General features: G+C 44.6%; 1 protein-coding gene across 1 annotated transcript in view; it reads right to left on the bottom strand.

Annotated features, from left to right (window-relative positions):
• Positions 1 to 4,444: 4,444 nt before the first annotated feature.
• The window catches only part of HHIPL1 (HHIP like 1), a 28,886-nt gene continuing 9,332 nt past the window's right edge, over positions 4,445 to 23,998 (bottom strand). Inside the window, exons 3-10 of the mRNA XM_067295684.1 lie at positions 23,055 to 23,198; positions 21,734 to 22,062; positions 19,958 to 20,084; positions 18,910 to 19,055; positions 15,645 to 15,726; positions 13,664 to 13,746; positions 10,412 to 11,002; positions 4,445 to 5,344 (exon numbers count right to left, since the gene is read on the bottom strand). Of these exons, the coding sequence (XP_067151785.1) occupies positions 10,464 to 11,002; positions 13,664 to 13,746; positions 15,645 to 15,726; positions 18,910 to 19,055; positions 19,958 to 20,084; positions 21,734 to 22,062; positions 23,055 to 23,198 (1,450 nt within the window). The 3' untranslated portion in view covers positions 4,445 to 5,344; positions 10,412 to 10,463. The remainder of the gene's footprint in view (positions 5,345 to 10,411; positions 11,003 to 13,663; positions 13,747 to 15,644; positions 15,727 to 18,909; positions 19,056 to 19,957; positions 20,085 to 21,733; positions 22,063 to 23,054; positions 23,199 to 23,998) is intronic.

Raw genomic sequence — 23,998 nt, 5'->3', positions numbered from 1 at the left:
GCGCTGCTTCGGGGAGCGGAGGAAAGCAGGCAGCAGCCGCACAGGCAGGGGAGTCAGTACGCAGCGGCGAGTGGAAGCAGGGTGGTCTGGGAACACAGCCTTGTCTCACCCGGGCCTTGGCGGCAGTGCCATCAGGCGCACAGCTCGCGCACTGCACGCCGGCACAGCGGCGGCCGCGGCGCTCCCCGGTCCCGCTCTGCCCTGTCTGCACGCCGTCCTCGGCCTGGCATCTTCCCGGGGCCTCCGGAAAAACTCTGTCTTGTCATTAACTGGACGCTAACAAAGCCCTCGGCAGAAGCATCCCTCTCAGGGGACTCAAATTTTAATGTGCCCGCCTGGCGAGCAGTACCTTATTCCTAACATGGGGATGCCCCAGGAGGCCGGGGGTGGCTTGGGCAGCTTGGTGCTCCCGGGAGCGCGGAGTGGTAGGCCTGACTTTGGTACCGGGACTGCTAGAAACACTAATGCACGCTCAAAGAAACACACACACGGTAAATATCTGGCAGGGTTACGTATGCTTCCCCAGGGGGAAGTGATGCCATCCCCAAACACCCTGAGCGCAGCGGGGAGAGGACAGACAGGACAAACTCTGCAGCCAGCCATGTCCTTTAAAGAAAAAAGGCACACCAGCTATCTCGCACAGGATACCTCCATTCACACGCTCTTTCCCCATCATGCTTTAGCCAGCCGGCCGGAGACGGGATACTAAGCTAAATGGATTTTTACCATTTGCTCTTATATTTTGCTGCCTGTGGGTGTCTGGATGTGTTTCTCACCACCACACAAGGCTGCTCCAGGAGCTCCTACCCCTGCCTTTTCCCGAGGTGGAGTCTTTCCCAGGCCTTCCTGCCTCCCTCCCAGCAGCTCCCATATGGCTGTACCTCTCCTCAGCAGGAGGGTGGGATGTAATTCATGGCACCCCCTGTTTTTGTCCATCTGATGCAGCAATCATATGCCAGGCACTTCAGACACTCAGCTTGCTTGGCCTTCTAAATGTAAGAAAGCCTGCAAGTTTTTGTTGGTTTTCTTGTGTCACTTCTGCTTGTTTTTGAGACTAGCAGATCAGAGATAGCAGGGAACTGTTATCAAAGCAACAACAGCTCGTGCTGGGGTAAGGTGAGGGTTTGTTATCTTTATTTTATTTTGGTTTCAAAATGGTAAATAATTTTGAATGGCCAGTGTTCTGGCAGTGACTGGTAGAGAGGCAGTGGGGAACCAATAGGTAAAGGAGAGTTTAAAGAGCATCTGTAGCAGCTGAGACTCTGTGTCTTATTTTTCCTGGTTGCCTGTGATATGCCTATCAGTCTGTCTACATACCCCTCACTAACAACTTTTGAACCTAGCAGACAAATTCATCAAAATTTGACATAGAAATACAGATCACAAAATAGATGAAAACCAGGTAGATGAAAGAAATTGTCTGGTTTTGTAATCTGAGCTCAGCCTGTGTTAGAGACCAGATGATATATGGGAAAGAGATGGTGCCCGTGGGAGACGCGTCAGTCAGAGCCTGCACCGGACTAGCAGAAAGCACCAAGCCCGCAGTTCGGTGGCCTACAGACCCACCTGCTCCGCACTGGGCAGCTCTCAGCTGAGTGAGAATAAAAGCTTTGGTATTGCAGACCTCAAAGGACGTGAGGGATTTTCTTCTGACATCCCCAGGAACTGGCACATCTTACGGCAAGCATGGCTCAAGCCTGCCCATGCTTCAGTTACTTGGCCCACTCTCCCACTGGTGGTGGGGCAGGAGCTCGGTGCTGTCGGCACAGCCGGCCCCAGCAGAGGCAGAAGGACTCGGTCGAGGCATCGAATGTTGTGACTAGGGGCTGGCAACCGGCACTTCCACTTCATTTAGGAGTTCGCTTCTCCCTTTGCCCCTTCGCCATGGCAGGCTCGCCTGGGACAGTAATTGCAATGGTTGATGTGACCCTCACCTCCAGGGGGGACACCAGGACTGCACGGAGCTTTCTAGTCATCCTCAAGGCATGTTGACGGGCTCCTTTCTCAGTCAAGAAGGTCAGACGTACAGCGAGGCAAGACTAGTGCCTTTCTCTTCTTGAAATCTGAGGTGTCACTGACAGCTGGTGCCTCAGCCAAAAACTCTAGGCATGGCAAGACTCGGGACAAAACCATGAAGGCTGGCAGCTGGGAGGAGTTTCTGGGCTTTCCAGTTTGGGTGGCCACAATGCTCGAAGGAGGAGAGGCAGGAAACCTGATGTGCCCTTTAAGAACAAATACAACCTGGTCTCTTCATCCACTGATTTCCAACCTGTGCCCCATGTGGCACCTCTTTTGTGGGCTCCCATTGCATAGCACAAATGATGAGCTTGTTGGTAATGCTGCGTTATGACCTCTGAGAAATGCTGCGACTTGGTAATGGTACAAAATGTTAGAAACTGAAGTCATTGGCTGTCAGTAGACGAAAGAACACAAGCTGGTTGTGTTTTTTAAATATTGTTTGGATTTCTGTTAAATTTAATTTTAACATTGATTTTCTTTCGTTTGAAATAATTGCAACAACCCTGGAATGATTTTTCTCTGTCTTTTAGGTACTTAGTCTCAGCCCTATCTTTGTCTTCACATGGATTTTGTTTATCTGGAAATTACTGTGCTTTATCAAGGACCAACAATATTATGTAACTACTATTTCTATTTATCTTAACTAAAAGTGATTTTTTTCTTTCTGTTAAGCTTAGGGTTTTATAACCTCTTGTTTTCAGAAAAAAGCTAACATTCCTTCCCATTTTGTCTGACAATATATATCATGATCTCCTGATACGCATTCCAATCAGTGGGAAAGACACAGCTAATCACAAAAATAGCATCACCCAGAGAAAGTGCTTAAAAACTGAAGCTAATTAATGAAACCACATCTTTAAAGCCACTCAGTGAACTCCATGATGAAAGGTTGATTTTCTGAGTTTCATCAACCTTTTTTTTTCAGAATTATTCAGGAATAAATTGTAACTATCTGTAATGTATTCGTTCATTTGAAATCACTCAGAATAATTCCTGTGGAAAATTCCAGCTCCTATCTTGTTTGTGAGCAGCTCACAGGGAGTATTTAATATGTGATAAAATATTTGATATTTTATACATTTTGATGGGATAGAGAGTCTATGTAATATATTTCTGATCCCTGATTAGAATAGGCAAGCTCTCAGAATGAAGCTTCTCATGCAAATGTAATTATCAGTCAATAACTCCCCTTTCATAAGTATTCAGCCTGGGTAGATTGGAGATTATAGTTCTGGCTTTAAAGATAAGCGTTAATAAAAACTTCTGCTTGTATTCTAACATGTTTCTATACCCTTGAATGAAGGGCATGATACAAAGTCACTGTTGTATTTATTATCTATCTGGGACCCACATGCTGCACTAAAAAGGAGCGGAAATTTGGACCTGCTGAACTTTCCCACCTGTTGCTTTTCTGCCAAGGGCTGAACTGCCATCGCGTGGACATTTCGCTAACTTGCACGTTTCCAGAAGCACAAAGAGCAAGAGACACTTGGGAGCAGAACAGAAGAGCAGAGACCTGGGAACTAATAACTGATGCAAAGCTACAAGGTGAATTTGAAAAATGTGTTGGACAGGATTAGTCCAAACTCCCGTACTCTTTTGCTTGTCTTTTCATAGTCATGAATTTTGAAAACATTCATTCCTCTCTCTTGAGAAGTCCAACATTGTTCAGTCCGTATGAGGAGGACAGCAGGTAGAGGACATGACACAGGCATCTCTTGCACTTGGAAATGACTTCCCAGCTCTGCAGCGTGTAATTACCCAGGGGCGCGGGTATCTTGGGGCAGTTCTGAGCTTGCCAATAACATACACGGCTAAATAAAAAGCTCTTAATTTTATTGTTAAATATCTCCATCTGTTGTATGCTACTGGTTAACTGCAGACAGTAATTAAATTAGTACCTCTCTTGAAGTTACAGGCTAAAACCTCAGCCCCCTGCCTAAAGGTCCATACGGAATTAATAGCATCTGGGGCTAACATAAGCAATGCATTTCATCCATGCCCAATGGAGGTACAAACTTAGGGACTGATTTTACCAGGCACCTCCTCCTTTCCCATTCAGAAATATTGTCCAGGTGGACTCCGAGGACCAGCTGTTGTTTAGGGACTTCAGTCTTTCTGTCCAGCTCTGGCAGCTCTGCCACACGCTGGGAAATCCCACACATAAGCACTGCATACGCCCCCATCAGTTAAGACCTGGAGATCTAACGGTGTCCGAGACATGGATGAGCTACACAAGTTTTCTGTATGTTCACACACCACACAGCCACGTTGAAACCAGCACGCAGGCACTGTGCTGTGTCTGAGCACACGCCAGGGCCTGGAAAACCCCAGCCAGAACCACCACTGCTCTGTACATGCTTTTGTATTACTATTTTACACTATCATCAATCATGAAAGCATCACATTAACTAATACAGGGCTCTTTATTGCATATAGTTACTAAACATGCACCAGCTGTTGAGAAAATGGTAGATGTTTTGCTAGTAACTTTTTACGAATCTGCTGCTGATGGGAACATTCAGATCACTTATGATGAAGCTTAAAAAAGATCTACAGTTTCCAATACTTTTAATGTTTTTAATATGGTGATGATGCAGACATGATGTAGAAATGCAGATTTTTGCATACCAGCTGTGAAAAATTCAAACATTCTGTTTAACTGGAGACAAATAACTTTCATCATGCCTTTATACAGCATACCTTCACCCCCTTATCTGTTTGATGGCTTCAGTCTCACATAGTCACTATTTTGTGGCAAATAATTATTTGCTTTTAATAATGCAAAAGATCAAGTTCTCTGCTCCAAGGACTGGAAAATTCAGTACAGAAAAATTATATTGGCAAGCTTTCTTGCTGCATGATTGCAAAATCAAACTGCTCAACTTACCATTGAATCTAAAATATTCTAAGAGTTTAGACAGATTAATATTCTCTGAATCGTTCAACATGGAATTAAAACTCCACAGTACTAGCAGACAGTTATCCAGCTCAGTGGAACACTGTGTAAAGAATATAAGCAGATTTCAAAATATTAATTGAAATATACCTCCAAAACCCATCTTGCTGTTCTGCTGGCCAGGTAATAATTGTGATCTCCTTGTTCCTACTATTATTATGACAGCCAGTGTGAAAAGTACTGAGGCAGATGAACTTATTTACAGTAACATCATACAGAAATTTTTACAAAATATAAGAGAGCCATTTATCTTAAACCACCTCCCCTGGAACAATCAGTGATTGCTTCTCTATTACTCGTCATCTACGATATTCAGGAAGATGTTTGCTGCTGTGTCCTTACAGTTCTATTCATTCATACACCATACTGAAAAGAAAAAAAAAAGATGAACACTTTAATTTAAACATTTGGTTATTTTTATTACAAAAGACAAACTGCAGTATTATAAATAATACTACAAAATAGGGACTTAAATTGTTACCAGCACAATTAAAATAGATGACCTTATTTTAAATCCAGCTATTAATAAAAGTAAAGAAAAATGTTACTTCTATTCCAAAATAATTATATAACTTTCCTCAGCATATGTGTGTATGTATATATATTTATATATGTATATGAATATACAATGTAAAGCAGTAGGCCAAACTCTACTGTTATTTGTATCAGCGTGAATCATAATTAAGTCCATTCAAGCCAAGGCTACTGAGGTGTGTTATAGTGTTTTTGGAAACAGAAGACAACCCATTATTTCAACCTGATTATCAAGGGACAGGAAAAAAGAAAAGTGGCACCAAATTACAGTTACCTAGCAAGTGCTACCTTTTCTCCAAAAGACTGTCTGCTCCACCTAACTTTTTGAAATGCTAATTCTTCCTGGTTGTGGCTAGATGGAGCCCTTTCCTGCCCAGGTGATAAACTCAATCTATTAACAGCTGTCCCAGAGCGTAACATATGGTTGTTAACCGCTTGTAAGTAAAACTGCTCCTGTACAGGCGGCAGGGTTCAACACACAGGGCCCAGCCCCCCCGCACACCGAAACCACTTCACACGGTGACATGCTGCCAGCCATACTCTCCAAACTCCCTAAAAATCCACTCATACTCCCTAAAAGCAAGTAAACAAGAATAATGTAGGCTGCTCCTTAGCGCTCGTAGTTAAGACTAGAGGTGACAACAACCAGACACGCTGTGGGGACGCAGCTCGGGTGCACGATCCCGAGCCCTGCCTCTGAGGGACAGCCCGCCAGCTTAACCACTACAACACCTTGGGGGTTTCCTTCCGCCTGGCTGTGTGGAAAGAAGGTCTGCAAGAGCAGTGCTGGTCCTTGGCACCTTTCAAGACCACCGGACCCACCGTCGCCAAGCTCAACAGGCGCTGCCGTGCTGCTGTCTCGTGTTCACATCTGGCAGACGACAGCTCTCAGGAAAAAGCAACTGCTCATAACGAACAAACTGAGGTAAACGCAGATCTTTTGTGGCAAGTTAAGCTGCTCTGGCTACAGGAGTCAGCAAAACAAAATCTTCAGTGGGTTCAGTTGTTTCTTACCCAGCGCTGCCACATACAGACGTTTGCAGTGACATCTCCCCTGAGCTGGTTGTCACCCAGCTCATACGTACTGAGCTGCAGAAGGGCTGGAAGAAGCAAGTTGGCCCTTCTCTGTCAATAAAATTTTCCAGCATACGGTGGGCAAGTAACTGGCAAGCCTGGTAATACTAAGTGAAAAAGGGCCAGGAGTTTAGCAGTTACCATCAGCTATGCCCCTGAGGAACAAGCTACTCGATGCCAGCGCTTACAACGGCTGAACACTGGAGGTTTTCTCCCTTAACAACGGCATCTTTATTTCCCACGTTATTGTTAAGGAACGACTGCAGTTTCCATCTTAACTGTTTCTCTGGCTATGTTAAAACGTTGCTCTAGGCAGCAGCATGACCGCACCTGTGCCCCAGAGTAAAGCCTGGACATGAAAAACCTCAGGGAGGTCATGTAAAAGGCAGCAGAATATTAACACACATCAAGTGAGTCTGGAGTCTTACTTGCTTGTATAACAGAGAAAAACTAGGCACTACTCAAACCTAAATTTGGAGCGGTTATTAGTTATCAAAGGATAACTAAGCGGTGTCCCCACTCTGCCCCGCGGGACAGGCTTGGCGGGCGGCCGCTCCGCTCTGCTTTCCATTTCCCCCTTTGGGCGCAAAGCCACGGCACCCCAGCAACACTGGAATAAGCTGGGTGCGACAACGCGGCCCAACAGGGAGCGGGGTGCTGCGGCAGCCGCCCCGACGCCTGCTGCTGCCCGCTCTCCTCCTCACCGTGCTGCGCTAAAACCGTGTCTTCGCGGCACGGGCAAGCCGATTCTGAGCGCCCTGAATAGCTCTGCCAGTGTTTGAGTGACCCCACGGTAAAGCCCTACCTATTTCATTGCATCTTCCTCATTTTGGCAGAAAACTCCAGAATTTTTCTGCAGTAACTTGTGGGAAAATTTGACTCTCTGATCCTTTGGAAAAAGCACGATTAGCCTGTTAACACTCCAATTTTTGCCTAAAGATGTGTCTATACCACAGAACGCAACAGAGCGCAGAGAGGCTCGGGCTGCCTGCCAGGCACCAGAAGCTGCGTAAGTGAAAGAAAACTGAGCTCTTCACACAGCTACTCTACCTTGGAGATAAAGAAGAAGAGGTAGCAATGGTGGGTCTAAATTATTCCCTTAAAGGTATGCTGCGTCCTCCGTGACATGTAGCTGCTCTGACATAACACATCTGCTTTACAACAGTGGAAGGAAAAATACAGATATTCCAGTTTGAATCACAGAGGTGAGATTAGGAGAGAAGGCAATAAACCATATTACCATTAGGCAGAAGTCAAGGACTGCACATAACACACAGAAAAAAGCAGCTGTACTGTGGTAACCAGCATTGTTCTGGGCTATTTTGACACTCATCCTGAATCAGCATCCAGGTTGGTATACTAGCACGTTCAAATGCAGCAGCAGTGTTTATCGAAAGCTCAGTTTATAGGACAGCCAGGTATACAAACGTATTTTAAAATAAAGAAAAATGCTACCAGTAAAGATCCTACTAAATAGCAGATAATATATCAGGTATTTAAATGTACATGTACTTCTGTGCTTTGAATATTACAGGCTTGCAATAATTATCCTCCCATCTTCATAAAAATGTACTGAGCTGGCATGCACATACACACACACATACGTGCCTGCACATACTCAAATGCTTTCGCTGCCTATCTGCAATGCTCTTCCACTCAGTGTAGGCTGGGAGAAAGGATAAGAGGGAGAAGATGTATATGCAAGGCTCTGTCTTCCTTTACCAATAAATATTTCCTTGAGATTTATGTGGCATCCACATAACTCCCTCAATATACACCCAGGGCATACAGCTCTGTATTTGTAGAGCCAGCTGCATCATTGCAAAGCTCTCTGCTGCCAACGGCTGGTCCTGGTGGGTTGGTGTCCATATGCTTTAATCTGTCAACAGAGACTGTGTGCCATTAAGTGACTGTCAGCTGGGGGCTGGTGGCAGTCAAAACTAGGAGCATACAAGAACTAGGTGGCCTTTGCTGACGCTCAGGAGGTTCAAATGCACTAAAGCTGGAGAAGAGTAACTAATAGCTAGATCAGAAAAAGAACACTTAAGTACCTGGAAAATTATGGTGAAACACCCATCTTACTGGTCTATGGCAGACATCCTCAAATCATCTCAATTACTGCATAGTATCTTTTGTTATGCAGGCCATTTTTCCACCCAAAAGTTTTTAAGCAGAACTATCATCGTGATTCTCCTTAAAATCTCACAATCAGCTGACATTTGGCTAAAGAAACAAAGGAAGTGGAATTCTGAAGAAGAAAGATTAAATCTTTACTTTCCATTTTTTTGAACCCTCTAGTCCCATCGGCTCAATAGGTGCCAACTGCTCTAACAGAATTTACAAAAGTCTCTCTTAATTGTTTTCTGAACATTGGGACATGCCTAAAGTGAATTTCTGCACTTTAAATGGATGCACTTGCACCCTTACTGCTGTGGGAAAGGCCTACTGAAAGTCTGGTTCTTGACAGCATTTTTAGGTCTCTAATGAAATAAGAGTGATACTATGAAAAAGGCATGTTACATGTCTGTTCTCCCCTTTAAATTTTACATAGATTAGGAAGACAGTGCTACTTTTTTGATCAGCTGCATTTAAACAGGGAAGGTGTTAACATCAAGAAACATTTAATGGTTAATGGTTATACCAGAAAGTCCAGGAAAAACTACTTAAAACAAATTTATTTACCATATGCATCAATGTTATGTGTTTAAGAGGACACCGCCAACTTGAAATTGGGGAATTAAAATGAATACTCAAATTAAGAGCTTGAGATACCAAGCCCTGCTTACAAACTTTGCTGGATGCACTACTCATTTTACATTTGTTCTGCTTTCTCTTTCCCATGGTTCTGTGTGAGCAGTAAGATAAAAACTATTTTATTCATATCAGAAAAACTAACAGGTAAAATGCTGCCAATGGTAGTGAGATCACAAAAGGGGGAAACGTGTCTCCAATTATTACTTAGGTGAAAAACACATTTCAGGCAAAATGAGGTTTTTTTAAGATCTCCTTTAAAAAGGGTATTACAGGATTTTAACTCCAATATATTACGTCTTGTCTAGTCATTCACACCTGTGAAAACTGAATGCAAAAAAGTGTGGCTACATGATGTCTGAGAAAGTGGAGAAACAGGCACAAAGTGTTTTCAGGGTTAAAATGGATTATGGTCCTGTTCCTGTGTTTTCTTTTCACTTAGACTAGCATAAACAGAAGAAATACTTTCCAGGCAGTCCACTATGATTTTTTCTAATTTACCCAATAGTTATTTAGATGCCGTTATCTTTGGCAATCAATGGGCTTACACCAATGTAAAGCATTACAAAGGAATCACTGTCCTTTAAACTAGTGCACGGAGAGCTAACAAAAAAAATCTACTTTTGTATCCCGCAGAGAGGTGCTGACTTACGCATACTTATAAATCACCGTGCAGGGCTACGAGTGGCAGAGCAAGTAAAGCAGTGCGCACGCTTGCATGGGCAAGGGTGAAGCAAGGCCAGGTGGGCATTTCTTTTTCAGCAAAACGCTGTGAAGCACGGCTGGGCAAATGCGATCTTATATTTAACAAGATGGCAGGGCAAGAGAATGGCATCTTTTTTCTAATCTGTAACTGATGATGTTTGGGTTTTTCTCCTTCTTCTTCCTGTAAAAAAAAAAAAAATCCAGATATACTGCATCCTTGCTCATGGACATACTCAAGTCACTACTTGGTTCTACTTCTTCTTTCCCTTCAGCGCAGATGAAAATGGCAGAAGAAACCACGAGAGCGGCACAAGCGCTCAGGGCGGAAGCGGCGTCCTCCCGGCGGAGCACGCTGTGTTGAACACTCACGTGGGTCCGGGGAGAGGCAGGGAAAGGGATGTGCTGGGGGTCCCGGAGCGCGTCACCAGCCCTCCTCCTCCTCCTCGTCGTCCTCCCCGCGGCGGCTGCAGACCACGCCAGCGTCCTCCTCATGGGAGCAGTCGTGCGTGCGGAGGCCGGCGTGGGCGCACTCCAGCAGGCCGCGCTCCCGCCCGGAGCACCGCACATCGTCCAGCAGGATGGGCAGCCGGCTCCCCGCGCCGAACTCCGCTTTCTTGCTGGCCCGCGCTGCACGGGTGAAGCCCAGCTGGCGACACACCACAGCGGCGGCGGCGGCGCCCCAGCCGTCGTCGCAGACCGTGCCCCACTCGCCGTCCGCGAACACCTCCACCCGGCCCCGGTCCCGCTCCCGGCCCCGGCCCCGCTCCCCCGCCAGCCGCACGGCGCCGTCGCGGGGGGAGCCGGCGGGTTTCTTCTTCTTCCTCCGCCGCCCTCTGCGCGCGCCGCCGCCAGGCCGGGGCCGGGGGGCCGGGGTGGCGGGGGGCGCGCGGGTCCTGCTGGTGGTGGGCGGCGGGGCCTCCGTCGGCGGCGGCGTTGTCGTTGGGGTTTTCACTATCAGCTCTGCCGGGGGGAGAAACGGAGGCAAACGTGAGACAACAGCGTCTGAACGTAACCGCGTAAAAACGGCGCTTAAAAGCTTCTGGCTTATTTAATTCCCCTTGTGAGCTTTGCTTCCTTGAGCCTGGCGAGGACTGAAAGCGTTTCTGGTGAGCCGGCCTTTCCTCAGCTAAAAACGTCCCCTGCTCTTAGTTAGGGGGATGCCTGGGCCGCTTAACGCCCGCCAACAAGGCTCCCCCCGCCGCCCCCCGAGGGGGAAACGTTGCCAAATTTCCGAGCACTTCCCTGGCAGAACTGCAGCTCAGACGCAAAGGGCCAGGGCTGGAGTTTCACAGGGAGAAGAGGAGTTCCCCCCCGGACCCTGCTCCCCTGCCGAAGGCATCTTGGAGGCAGGCGCGATTTCGGCTATTCTCTTCATTACTAAAGGTTGGACCGTTACCAGGCCGCAAGAGCCCCGGCCTCCCCGCTGTGCCAGATGCTTTATTCAGAGTAGCTGGAATCAGGAACATTCAAAATCAAGTCTCTCTGGTAACTGGAATGTGCAGAAGGAACAGGGTTGCCAGGACAACACATCAAACAGGATTTGGGGTTGTTTTTTTCTTCCCCAGAAAAAAAAACCCAAACCCAGCCTTGAACTCCGAAGAGCTTAAAATTTTTCACTGTCACAGTTTCCAGGCATTACTGGACATGCTTATTCACAGGCGCTCTATTTTTAGCCTAAAAATAAATTTTAGCTTGTCAAAAGGAAGTAATTTGGAATTACTCAAAATAGTAATCAGCTGAGTTGTGACAGTGTCATATGCATTTGCAAAGACACCACAACTTTTTGAATTATATCCTAGATTTATCCTCCACTCTCATTCATCATTTGCTTTGTAGTTTAGGGGCAGGGAAAAATGTGACAATCAAAGTCATCTTAATATTACTTAATATCCGTCATCCCAAAAGGCAAACCTTTGGAATAGTCCACTTTTTGGAACACCCTCTCAAAAATCTATTTGAAGAAATATTCTATTTATGGTATGAAAAGTCTTCCCCTCTCTGGAAGCTGAGGCTTTGAAAACAAGAAATACACATGCGAGTCTGATCCGTGCGCATCTCTCTCTTTGGAGACTGACCTAGCGAAGCAGTTAACAATTCTGGAAATCATAATGATACATAGGACTGCAGGAAAGCTAATGGTCATCTGGGAGTGCTTTTCACCTTGCTAAATCAAGCTGTTTATATATTATTCTTCCTCAACCTATTTATTAAATACATTTCCAAGAAATGCATTCCTTCAGCTAACGTAAGTTGCATGCTTTGGCGATTCTGTAGCACTCGCACTAAACACTAGCCAAAACAACAGAATATTTACAGCTATACATCCTTGTTTTCATGCTTCTGAATTAAAATTTTCATGCTTGGTTTTCACCTAAACCTGAATTTAGTTCTTGAAATGCTTGGAGGAATCTGTCCCACTGTTTCTAGGTTTTAATTTGTGATGAAAGCATACCTTTAAAACAAACAAAGTAAAAAAGATTTAGTTACATGTGTTTACAAAACTGAATTTTGAGATTTGCATAGAAAGTAATCCACAACAAAAAAGAGAGACAGAACTGGTTGAATATGAGAAAAATTAACAATGTTTGAAAACTGTCTGCAGAGCTTTCACAGGGGAATGTTTCTAAAGGCATGTCAACAGTTAATAACTAGCCTTGTTTGTTCCACCTTATAGATTTAATCTCCTAAGGTGCTGAGTGCCCTCATTCCTTCATAAAGTCAAAGCTGCAGGAACTGTCAATGATTCAAATACAGTGTAACATGATTAATGTAATGAAAAATTAAATAAGAGTATACAAACTTGCAAGTTCCTGCAGTAATATTAACTTAATTACAAACTTGTTAGAGTACTGCCTAGGTACTTACATGTGTAAACAAAATACATGCAGAAAAGAAATGAAATACTGCCGAATCTAGTTTTGAGAACCTATTAGTGCATTTAGTTTTTTTGCTTTTAACATAAACAGTACTTGGTTTGCTGCACATTCATCTACATCTTTCACTACTCCAGTTTTAACAGCACAATACTGCATTCAGTAAGGAGCAATCAAAATGCCCTGGAGGGTTTGGGTAAAACAGAAGTTCACCTGAATAGCTGATCAGGCTGAGTCTTTTGGGAGCATTTTCTCATCACATATTCTCTTACTTACAGCCAGCGATGACTCAGACCTCATCTTGCTCAGTGAGCTATTTCCCAACCCTTTAGCCATAATATCCTTCACCTCCTGAAGTGCTCCTCACTCCCTAAAGGCACTGCAAAAATCACTTATTACTGAAAAGCAACGTACAGCACAGGATCTCAGTATGGAAACACTTTTGAGGACACCACTTTGTGCTTAATGCAAGAGCCCTGTTACTCTGCGGCATGGAAAGGGAAAATATATGGGGCAGAGCATACAGAGAAGGTTTCACATGGATGGGAGTGGGGAAATCACTCCTATCACCTGGATTATTTGAGCCAACTCCTCATCTTCAAAACACCTGGTAAAAATGAATTTAGAGGCTACTCTGAAGGCTGATGTTCTGGGTGGTCTCCAAGCATACAGAGATAGTACAAGCTTTGAGTTTATATTCATTGCCAACTAACATGTATCAATAATAAGCAGCAACAATGACACTTACTCTCCTTTGGCACAAACTTTATGAGCTTGCTTTTTACTTTCACTGGCAAAGGCTCAACTCGGCATTTTCCTGGTGGTGCTCTCCTGTGAAAAAAGGGACAGATATGGCGTACAATTAATTCCTTTCCAGTGGCATCATGAGCCTTTGCTTCCAATTGCTTTTCAACTAATGTAATGCTCATTGTGTGTGTGGGGGGGTCTGTTTAAATGATCCAAATAATCTCTTACAGTAGAAAACATAATTAAACAATCACATATCTCCATTGATCAAACTCCAAATCTTCACAAGTCAATGGAGTCTTCTGGCTTTGTTTTCACTTGCCATTGATGAATCCATTAAGAAAAAGAAAAATGGAAGACTCGAGCAATACAGAAAGAGATTAATCAAACTGAAAATACAGATCATGAAACTAGACAATATATATTGAACATCTGACATAAAAATTGTGTGTACTCAAGTTTTCAAGCTGTCTTAAGAGAAGCAAAATGACACACTATTATTCATATATTATTAACATAAAGGAAAAATAAAAGACTTCCCCTTTTATCACAATCAATACGAATGTGGAAAGCAGGCAGGTAGAAAATTTTCTATGGAAAATAGAGTTCTGTGATTTGCCATTGCCAGCAAGTTATCATTTGAGTAGTTCCAAAAATGCACTAGTTTCAAACAAGACATTAGCACTCTAAGTGCCTCCTACAGAGGCTTTCTCTTAAAAATGACACATTATTTTGACAGAAATTTGTCTGCCATAGAAGTACATTTCTCTTCTGAGAAGTTGCATCCAGGTCATAATTGCTTTTTCCTGTGATGGTTGGCTTGTTCATCTGCAGGCTTCTTTGGTGGATTTTCAAAACTGTTTCAAAAATGCATTCTGTTTGCATTTGGAGGATATAATTCCTGTGTAATTAGGATAGTTTGCATTTGCATTTCTATGAACAGAAATGCAAACAAAGAATTCCTCTCTTGGCTACTCACATAGGGATGTTATATAGTTTTTATAAATTTTCCTGGAAGTTCTTTCTTATTCCTATTGCTATACTCTACACTTCAGTAAAGAGACTTCTTTTTAAATTCAGACTTATGACTGTGTTTTCATTTCTGCTTTATTTTTGCAAAGGTTGCGTAATACAGGTATCAACATACAGTTTACAGGAACTATTCCACTGCATTAGATAATGGAAAATGCTACTGTCAGAGGAGGAGTCAGAGGAAAAAATGAGGAAGTTCTTGGGCTGTTTCCAACATATAAACAGAAAAGTGGGTTGACTTCAAAAGAATGCTCAGATAAAGTTACAGCTGTAACTTCAATTCATTAAAAAAAAAAAAGCAAAAGCTTATGAAGTCTCATTCTGTGTGGCTAGCTGAAAGTATTTTTGTGTTTAGCCAGCAATAATAATGTCTAATAAACAGGAAGTTGGAAAAAAAAAGCTGTAAGTCTTCCTGCAAAACACTAATATTCCCTGCCTTGCCCAGTCTCAGGTACAAGCACATGAGATTCAGAAGGAGTAATGATGGTCTTAGTTCATGTGCAAATCACTCTCCTCTCTAAAACACAGAAAAGAGTGTACTTTTTGACCTTTTTTTTTTTGTATTCTTTCTGTTTTGTCCAAAAAAGCCCCACAGCTCACTCTGGGCCAGCTCCATCTGGAGCTGTGTGCGTGGGGCTCTCGTGGGAGATGGAGCAGACCTGAGAAAAAACCCTTGACAGAAACTGCCTCATTGCGGACAGGAACCTTGAGAAACTTTGCCTGAGAAAGACAAGCCACCCGTAAGATACTTCTCTAGCTTTCAGGAACAAATCCCCCAGCCAGCATAATGCCGACAAGCCACATAAGGAACCGGTATGTGACTGTTGGTCAACGCAGACGCCCACGACTGTGGGAGCAGAAGAACTATTTCTTTAGTCAGCATCATTTATTACATTTGAACCCAGACCCAGAACACCAAAGCTGAACTTTGCCATAAGAACATCTCCTACCTAGAGGTGTCCACCACTTTGTAAATCACTCCAGCGGGAGCAGTGGCACTTGGTATGCCAGTAGACATGAAGTAAAGCTCCCCTAAGGAAAAAGAAAACAAACAAACACACACGGCCATGAAAACTTTCCATGGAGCTTCAGTACTGTTCAGCACAAAGGCATTAACTCTGCCTTGCAGGACGGGGAGCACCAAGAAAGCTGGGACTGAAGCAGAGACATCTAGCTACCGAAGCAAACAATATGGGTTTATATTTGGGTTCATAATGAAGGTTCATATGCATTCCAATGGTATATAAAATACTCAGTGAGTGCGCACTTTAACATATTATCATGAAATATTATTTTGACAAATTTCCACTGCCCAGACTTCAGCTGTCATCTCAGTCAAATCTGTGTACTTTAACTTCACTAATGCAAAATAATCAAACCCTGAATTTTGTTTGTCAAAACAAAGAAAGGAAATTAAGACTAATCATCACTGTCTTTTGCTCTTTTTGATGAAGCGCTCCTTTGGGGTGAATTACAGAAGAAAAAGATTTTGCTTTTGCTTCCCTAGCACACTCGCAAAGTGAGATGTATCTCACAAAAGAGGCATTCAGACTTGCCACAGCTCTGTCGAGCCACGTGGGTAGGGCTCGACCTTCAGCCAGACAATTTCCATCACCATTTATTTGATGCATTTTCTCTTAACTGCGTTTCCATCCCTCTGCTCCTGTTGTGCCAAGGAGGCCAGCATTACGCTCTTGGCAGCACAAGCAGTCCCTCCGGCACTCCCCTTTCGCTTTTGCCAGCACAAGTGCTTGTGCAGCGCAATGAAAAGGGATGGGAGAGCTGATCTGTCTGAAAGAAAAAAATTGCAATATTAAGGAAAAAAAAAAAGGGGGGGAGTTGGGCAAAGGAGGCAACTGAGATGTGCTTAGTGAGGGTAAGGCCAGATTACTTTGGGCCTCCTACATGTACGAGGAGACCTAAAGGAGGAGGAAGGAAAGGGAAAAAGGGGTTGGAGCGGGCACGAAAAGGAGCGGGCGGTTAGTCGGATATAAGTAAGCCGAAAAAAGACAATAGCTCTTAAACACACACAGCGCGCCCATGCCGTGCCTCCTGCCTGCAGTGAATGAACCTGCTATATCAGCTGGGCTCTACACAAATAATATTGAGCATGAAGTAATTTCTTCCTTTTTCTGGTGGTGACACAGGAATCTATTAGCAGCAGGCCAGAGGCAGCCTTAGTCCAAACAGGGATGTGAAATATGCCTGGCACTGTGTCCTGCCGGGTGGGAAGGTGTGCTTCACCACCCATCTTTCTCTCCTGGAAATTATCAGGCAGAGATATGGGCACACGGGCCATGAAGCATGCGGACAGCGTGCCAGCTCTATCGCCCGTGTGCCCCAAGGACAGACGGCACACGTGCAAAGCGCCTGGGGTGTCCCCAGCACATCCAGTTCCCAGAGGATGGCACTGCTGTCTCTGTAACACGTGTGCAATAATCCAAAAATAGAGGTGTCCCCATCAACTAAACACACCCACTAAATCAGTGAGATTAATGTCCATCACAGCAACAACCCTAAAAATAAATACCTCCATGAAGAAAAGCTTGTTAAAATAAACAGTGTGGTAAACTCATAAAACCAAGACTCCCTGCACAGCAAAAAGGTGCAAGGCTGGTCACTGCAGATAAAGAAAACTCACTGAACCATTACCAACAAATTTCTTCCCATCATAATAAAATAAATACAAAGGAAATAACTCCCCCTGAGAACAGACTCCTGGCCCGAGTGTCCACCCACCTCTATTATATTTATGCAAAGCACGTATGAAAAACCCCAAGGCAGGAGGAGGACAGTACTTCACTCCCACTTTGCATTCACTCTGCCCGCAGGCGCAAGGCAAAAGCATATGAATGAGGGCTGCAATTAGCAGCCTGAGACTGCACCCGGATCCTCTTGCTTAAGGTAAAGCAGATTTAGATTTAGCTACTGTTCTGATTTTAGGGTAAGATAGCCTCCTTGTCGGAGCATTGCAAAACAGCCCTACCTTCTATGAACATTGACGATTAAAGAAAATGGATTTTAACTCCAAAAGTTCCAATCCCATATTAAAGCTCTCGAGCTAATACCTAATTGGGTAGGTTTTTTATTTTCATGATTAAAAGGGAAAGCACAATGAATATGGTTATTCCCCAACAGCCACTTCTGATATTGTCTGCACAACTGTCCAGGAAAAACAGACTTTTAAAAACTGGGGCATTCTGGTAGCGGGCGCCTGTGATCAAAAGCCAGCGGACTCCCCTGCCAAGGAGCGAGGAACACAAACTCCTGGCTTTCAAAGTCGCAGGTGCTGCTCCTCAGCAACCAGGCTAAACCCTGCTGGGGTCGGTGCCTAACCCGGCCGCGGGGATGAACTGTGCAGCCCGCTCACCCTTCTTTTGGGCTGGGTAATTAACAACGTAACCGTACTAACACAGGTAGCAGTTGCCAAGTTCACCCTCGACTTCTCCATCTCCTCCTTTACAAATTGCAGGAGCTCATTCCCAGAATGTAAAATGTCTCAAGTCTTGAAAGTACAGCTATGTAAAACTTCACGGAGGCCACATCCCCCAATCCTGTGCAAGGCAAACCCCAACCAACGCTAATAAAACCTGGACCTAAACCAGCCTTTTGCAGATGCCTCATTCAAGACCTAATGTAGAGCTGTCACTCCGTTCCACCTTGAGATGTACAAATATTCCAGGCCAGTACAAGCAAGTTCATAATTATTTGTTCGTTTTATCTGCTTTCCCGTATCCATTAATAATGTCAACAGATTTCTCAACTAGCCAAAAGCATAAACTTGTCATATTGCCCTTCTCTCACTTCAGTAGCAGCTTATCAGCCTCTGAGGGCCTGCATTGCCCAAGGCATTTCATGGTGAAGTTTGAGGTTTCTTTTGTAAGCTGGGCTTTCATGTATTTGCCCTCAGCTAATCGCTTTCCCTCCAAACCCTTTTGCAGCACAAACTGCACCTAAGGAGCCAGGCAGGGAACCACCTCTCCCAGTTCCCGGTTCAGTCACTGTGCGGCACCCCGGTCACCTGAGGAAGAGCACATGCCTGGAAATTGGGATTGTGACTTTGGTTTGATACTGGGGAGAAGCTGGGAGTCTAACCCACAGTCATTTTAAAGACAAACAGACTCATGCTCTGGCCCGCTTGCCTCCCAGAACGAGCCCTCTCTGACGAGAAACCATAAGCATACGACTCAATGTGAGATAATGCTAAATGCTCACCTGCTTCATCTTCAGCAAAAGAGATGATATATTGATAATAGTTATTGATAAGCCCAGGGAACATGCAGGTCTGTCCTGTCCCCATGCAGATCTCGCTGTACTCCCACTCTCCGGTAGCATGGTCCTCTTTCAAAGACATCAAGCGTCTGCAAGGCAAAAATAACTTGCGTCAAGCAGCCAGGAGGAAGATTTATGAACGTTAATCAGAAAAATTAAAAGGGTGTTTAATGCTTCCTACCGAAATTAGCTGCAATAGAAACTGCAGCTCCTCCAAGAAATGAAGGATTGTTGATATTAAAACACTTCTGTTGCACAGACCTGTATCACTTTGCCTTTCAGGGGCAAGGTGAGCACATGAAAACGCGATAGGGGAAGGTTTAAGGGCCGTCAAGCAGTGCTTCATTGTGTGGGGGGTCCTACAAGGGACCAGCGACTCTGTGGCCGCTCTCCTGCCCTCGCCACCCCCGAAAGCTGCCGGTGAGTGAACCAGACTCAGGCAGTCAGTGCACAGGGCACCTAGGGCATGAGGGGGTAAGAGGATCTGTGCTGAAAATGAGGGAGATACAGGTACAGCACAGGGAGAGGAGGTGGGGGAAAATAAGCAAGTTTCATACCCCATCACAGGTTTGCATCAGACCCACTACTGGGCAATTTTTTTTTAAATTTTTTTTTAAGTATCTTCTGTGGCTGAAACAGGGGAGGTTTCTTTAGGATGCCCTAGAATTATTTTTACACCATTTTCAGGATTTTCAACAAACACCCAATCCCCAACCTTTCCTTTGTACTGACAACATGTGAATCAGCAACATCTATGGCTGCTGGAAGGTGAAGATTGCACTGCCGCACAGCAACATGGAATAAAGATTATACAAAGCACGCCATGTGAGTCACTTGAATTAAGCAGTTAGGCTTCGTAGAGTGCTTTTAACCAGCACGTAGCAGCAAGCCAGCAAAGGTTAGACGGCACGAGCACTTGCAGGCAGAGGTAGTATCAATAGAGGATGTTGGCTGGGGTACAGTTTAGTGAGCGTCCAAAAAATTTACTTACCCACTCATAAAATCACCAAATATGTACAGGCCATTCAGGTTTGGAGACTCACAACCACGATAGACATAGCCTCCTGTAACAGACTTCCCCATTTTGTGTGGATAAGCATAAATCGGAAGCACATCATCTGTAGAGCAGAAAAGATACGTGGCTTGCCTTGTTTTAAATATGATGCAGAACAGATGTTAATATAGCTCTTGTGAGACTATCATGATACGATCAGGTTTATTTGTGCATCTTCTGATTAAATCAGCTGCTGACGGAGTCAAATTGAGTTCCACTTTCACCTTGTCAGAGCACTGTTCAATAGCCCCTTCTGGCTGGCGGTGCTGACCAAGGACGGGCTACCTTGGAGAGACTGGGCCACCTTTTACTTGCAATACAAGATGAATACGTGATAGGCCTGAGTGCTCTCAATCACCCAGGCATCTAACCATTTTCCTGAGCCCTTCTCTTCCCTCTGCAGCCAGGCTCTATCAGTGCTGCTTCTGGCCAATTTCTAAATAGCCTGGCTGGTTTTACTATGAATTTGGAGGTTACTTTTAGACATACTGCATCTATGCAGATGTTTGCCCAATGCAGCATTGTTTTGGTGGTGAAAGGGCAACAGCAACGGGTGATCTGGACCCCAGCTGCTGATGCAAAGACAAGTCAGATTCTGTCAGCACCAAGAGCTTGTGTTTCAGCTTAACCTGAAAGAGCCATAAAATATTTATGGTATGGCACAGGCAGGATGTAGTACTGCCATGTTCATCGTAAAATGCCAGCTAAAACACAATACAGCAGCAAAACAGAGGGAGCTGCCCTTGTTTTGAAGCTCTCTGAGGTCCGTCCTGGGTGGGTCCTCACCCCCCTGTCCCCAGAAAGCCTGGGGGCACACATATCTCCCCTCAGCACTCGCCCCGCTCCTTCCTCATGCTGTTTCTCCCTGCCCTGTGTTTCAGACATCCTGAGCGTGAGGCTCTGCGTGGGCCCATCCCGTCACATCCCAGCCGCGCTCGGGGCTGCTCACCCCACGGCAGTGCCGGCCTGCAGCCATGACGCCCCCCTGCACCAGGCACGGCAGCTAGAGCAGGTGCTTGCTGTACTTGCACTGCACTTGTCATTTCAAAGGGGCTGTGACACTTCGCTCTTCTGACAAAAGGCTCTCTGAAGGCATCAGCAAGAGTCCCTGGAGACCTCAGTAAAGTGCTTACCAGGATCGCTAAAGGAAGCACCGTCACACAGGAGAGCTTTAAATGGGCTCTCTGACAACTGCTTCAGCAAAGGAAGTGCGAAAAATCTGCTCTGCGCTCTCAACATTTTTATGGAAAACATCAAACCACTACCACTTTACTTATATCTAAGTTAATAAAAGGCAGGAAGTTAAACAACATCACAGAGCACATAGAAGAGAAAAAAAATTGTGAGCTACGGACAAAAATACAAATTCTCCAATTGCTCTTGCTTCTGCAGGAAAGCTTACTTCATGTGAGAAAGATGAAACTGTCTCCCAAATCACAGAATCACCAGGAAAATTTGACTAACTATATATATGGCCCAGAGGCACAATACCTAATACATTTAGTTTTTCTCCTAACTCAACAATAGCAGCATTTGGACTTCTAACATTTTTCTCCAAGTCAGTTCCCTTCTAGATGGAGACTGCATAGATTTACATCTCAAAAACATATGTTTGCAACCAAGCAGCCAGCCTTTGAAGGCAGAAATTAAAAATGAACGTGTGGAAAACTTCCCGGGGGGGAGGCAGGTAATTTAAACAGAACATGTATTTACCTATTGAAGAATTGGTGCAAAGTTTTTTATCGTAACAGCTGAACCCTTCCCTTGCCCTCCAGCCGTAGTTTTTTCCTTTCTCTACAATGTCGATTTCTTCATATTTATTCTGTCCTACGTCGCCGCAGAAAAGACGGCCTTTCCCTTCCTTTGTGTGAGGCTCACCCCGATCGAACGAGCAGCGCCACATGTTTCTCACGCCGTATGCATAGACTTCGGGGCGAGCTTTGGGGTCGTTGATAAAAGGGTTGTCTGGGGGGATTCTGTAAAGAGGCCCACGGTCGTTATTGTTCACATCAATCCGCAACACTTTGCCCAACAACGTTGATCTGCATTTGGAGAAGAAAGGAAGGAAAAAAGAAAGAAGGGAAATAAAACTAGACCTCAGTTAAACATACATTCTCATCCAGAGATGGGTGCTTTAAAAAGTCTAAGATTTCATTATTTCTGTTTTGGAGAACACAAGGCTTTCAATATGCCAGAAAAACCAACCAACCCACCCACTGGAAACTATTAAGGGAATGATGTATGCGGTCTGACACTAATTGTAGCTTTGCAGGACATTTACCCAGAGCAGGCTCTGGGTATACAAGTTCCCACAAGCAACTTAAAAAAATGACAGTCTTGATCCTGCCGACATTCCCACTTTAAGCGCACGACCAGTTTTACTAACCTGAATAAGACTAGTCACGGGAGAAAAATGAGCGAATAGCCAGAGCTGGCAGGATTGGGGCCGAAGTTAATTTACTATTCATGCCAACTGCCCGAGGGACGGTGCCCCATGCTGGAGCCACTCTCCGCACCAGCACGGGTGGCAGCGGCAGGGCCAGCTCCCCTCAGAGCCCCGGCACTGGGATTAATGGGGCTGCACGTGGGGCGAGCGTGGCTCCCTCGCTCCTCCACGCTGCCAGCGCGCGTGCCAACTGTGGCAGCGGTTTTGTGCTCCCGACATTGATACATGAGCACTTGGATGGAGACCATTTCATTTGACATGGGCCACTGAGCAGCCTTCAGATGGTAATGACCTCCTCTGCCTGGCTGCCTGGCAGGCTTCAACTAGTCGCTTGGAGGTGAAAGTGGGGATTGCTCCACTGTTCCCATTTCACTGACCCCTCCATTTGTCAGGAAACCGAGCTCAGAGAAGAAAGCTGGGAGGTTCAGTGAGTTATCGTTTCTTGCAGGAGAAAAGAAACGCTACGACAACCTCCTCTATGGAGGAGAAGTTGCACCAGAGGTCTACAAGCACCCACGTCTGCATAAGCACCAGCAAAGAAGCAGCATGAGAGACGCACGGTGCACACAAAGCTTTAGGGGCTCATACTTGTTCTGGGCATTTCCAAAGGTCCCAAAAGGATCCCCAGCCATGCCTCCATCTCCAGTAAATATATAGAGATAACCATCATCTCCAAAGAGCAGCTCTCCTCCGTTATGATTGGAAGCTGGTTCTTCCACTTCCAGGATTATCCTAATCAGAAACAGCAACGAAGCATTATCAATTGCACACATCCTAAGCGAAGGGCAGACTAACACATTAGTCTAATATCATCCTTGACATGAGAATGGCTGCAGATCAATCCTGATACATCCTTCTCCATACCCATTTTATTGAATTTTACGTAGGCATAACTGATTTTATTACCTTATATAATTCCAACATATTTTCTAGATTATAGAAACACCAAATTGTGTAATAAGGAAACTGGAAAATCACATGACAGAGTATACTTTTAAATATATTTTCCTATGGCTGTTGCTTCCTCCTTGTTATACTTAAAAAAAACAACAAAAAAAGTCATTGCAGTTCAAAATCAGATTGTAAACTACAAGCAGAAGCACTGCAGCCTATCTGTGCATCTGTACAGTATTTGGCACAATCTTGACACGCACTTTCAAGGAGACAAAGACTTCTCAAACATTAAAAAATAGTTGAATTCTTAAAGAGAAAAGATTAAAGGAGAATTATACATACAGTACCTTATGAACTTAAAGAACTGTTAAAAGCAGCAGCATCAACAGATTAACATTTTGACAAAGGTTATTCAAAGCAGTACCAACAACATTTACCTTCATTTTGAAACCTAATTCTCTGTTCCTTTCATCTGCTAATTTTATGCACCTGGAATCCTTTCTTAGCAAGGAAAAGGTGAAATGCACAAAGGTGTGACTTTATAGAACAGTAAAGCCACAAATACACGCAGTAAAAATTCCCAGGCATAACAACTGAAGTTCATTTTACTCCAGCTTTTTAAAAGGACCAGACTTCAT

Source organism: Apteryx mantelli, chromosome 4, assembly GCF_036417845.1.
Source record: "Apteryx mantelli isolate bAptMan1 chromosome 4, bAptMan1.hap1, whole genome shotgun sequence".
Lineage (NCBI taxonomy): Eukaryota > Metazoa > Chordata > Aves > Apterygiformes > Apterygidae > Apteryx > Apteryx mantelli.
This window is presented reverse-complemented; position numbering and strand designations above follow the sequence as displayed.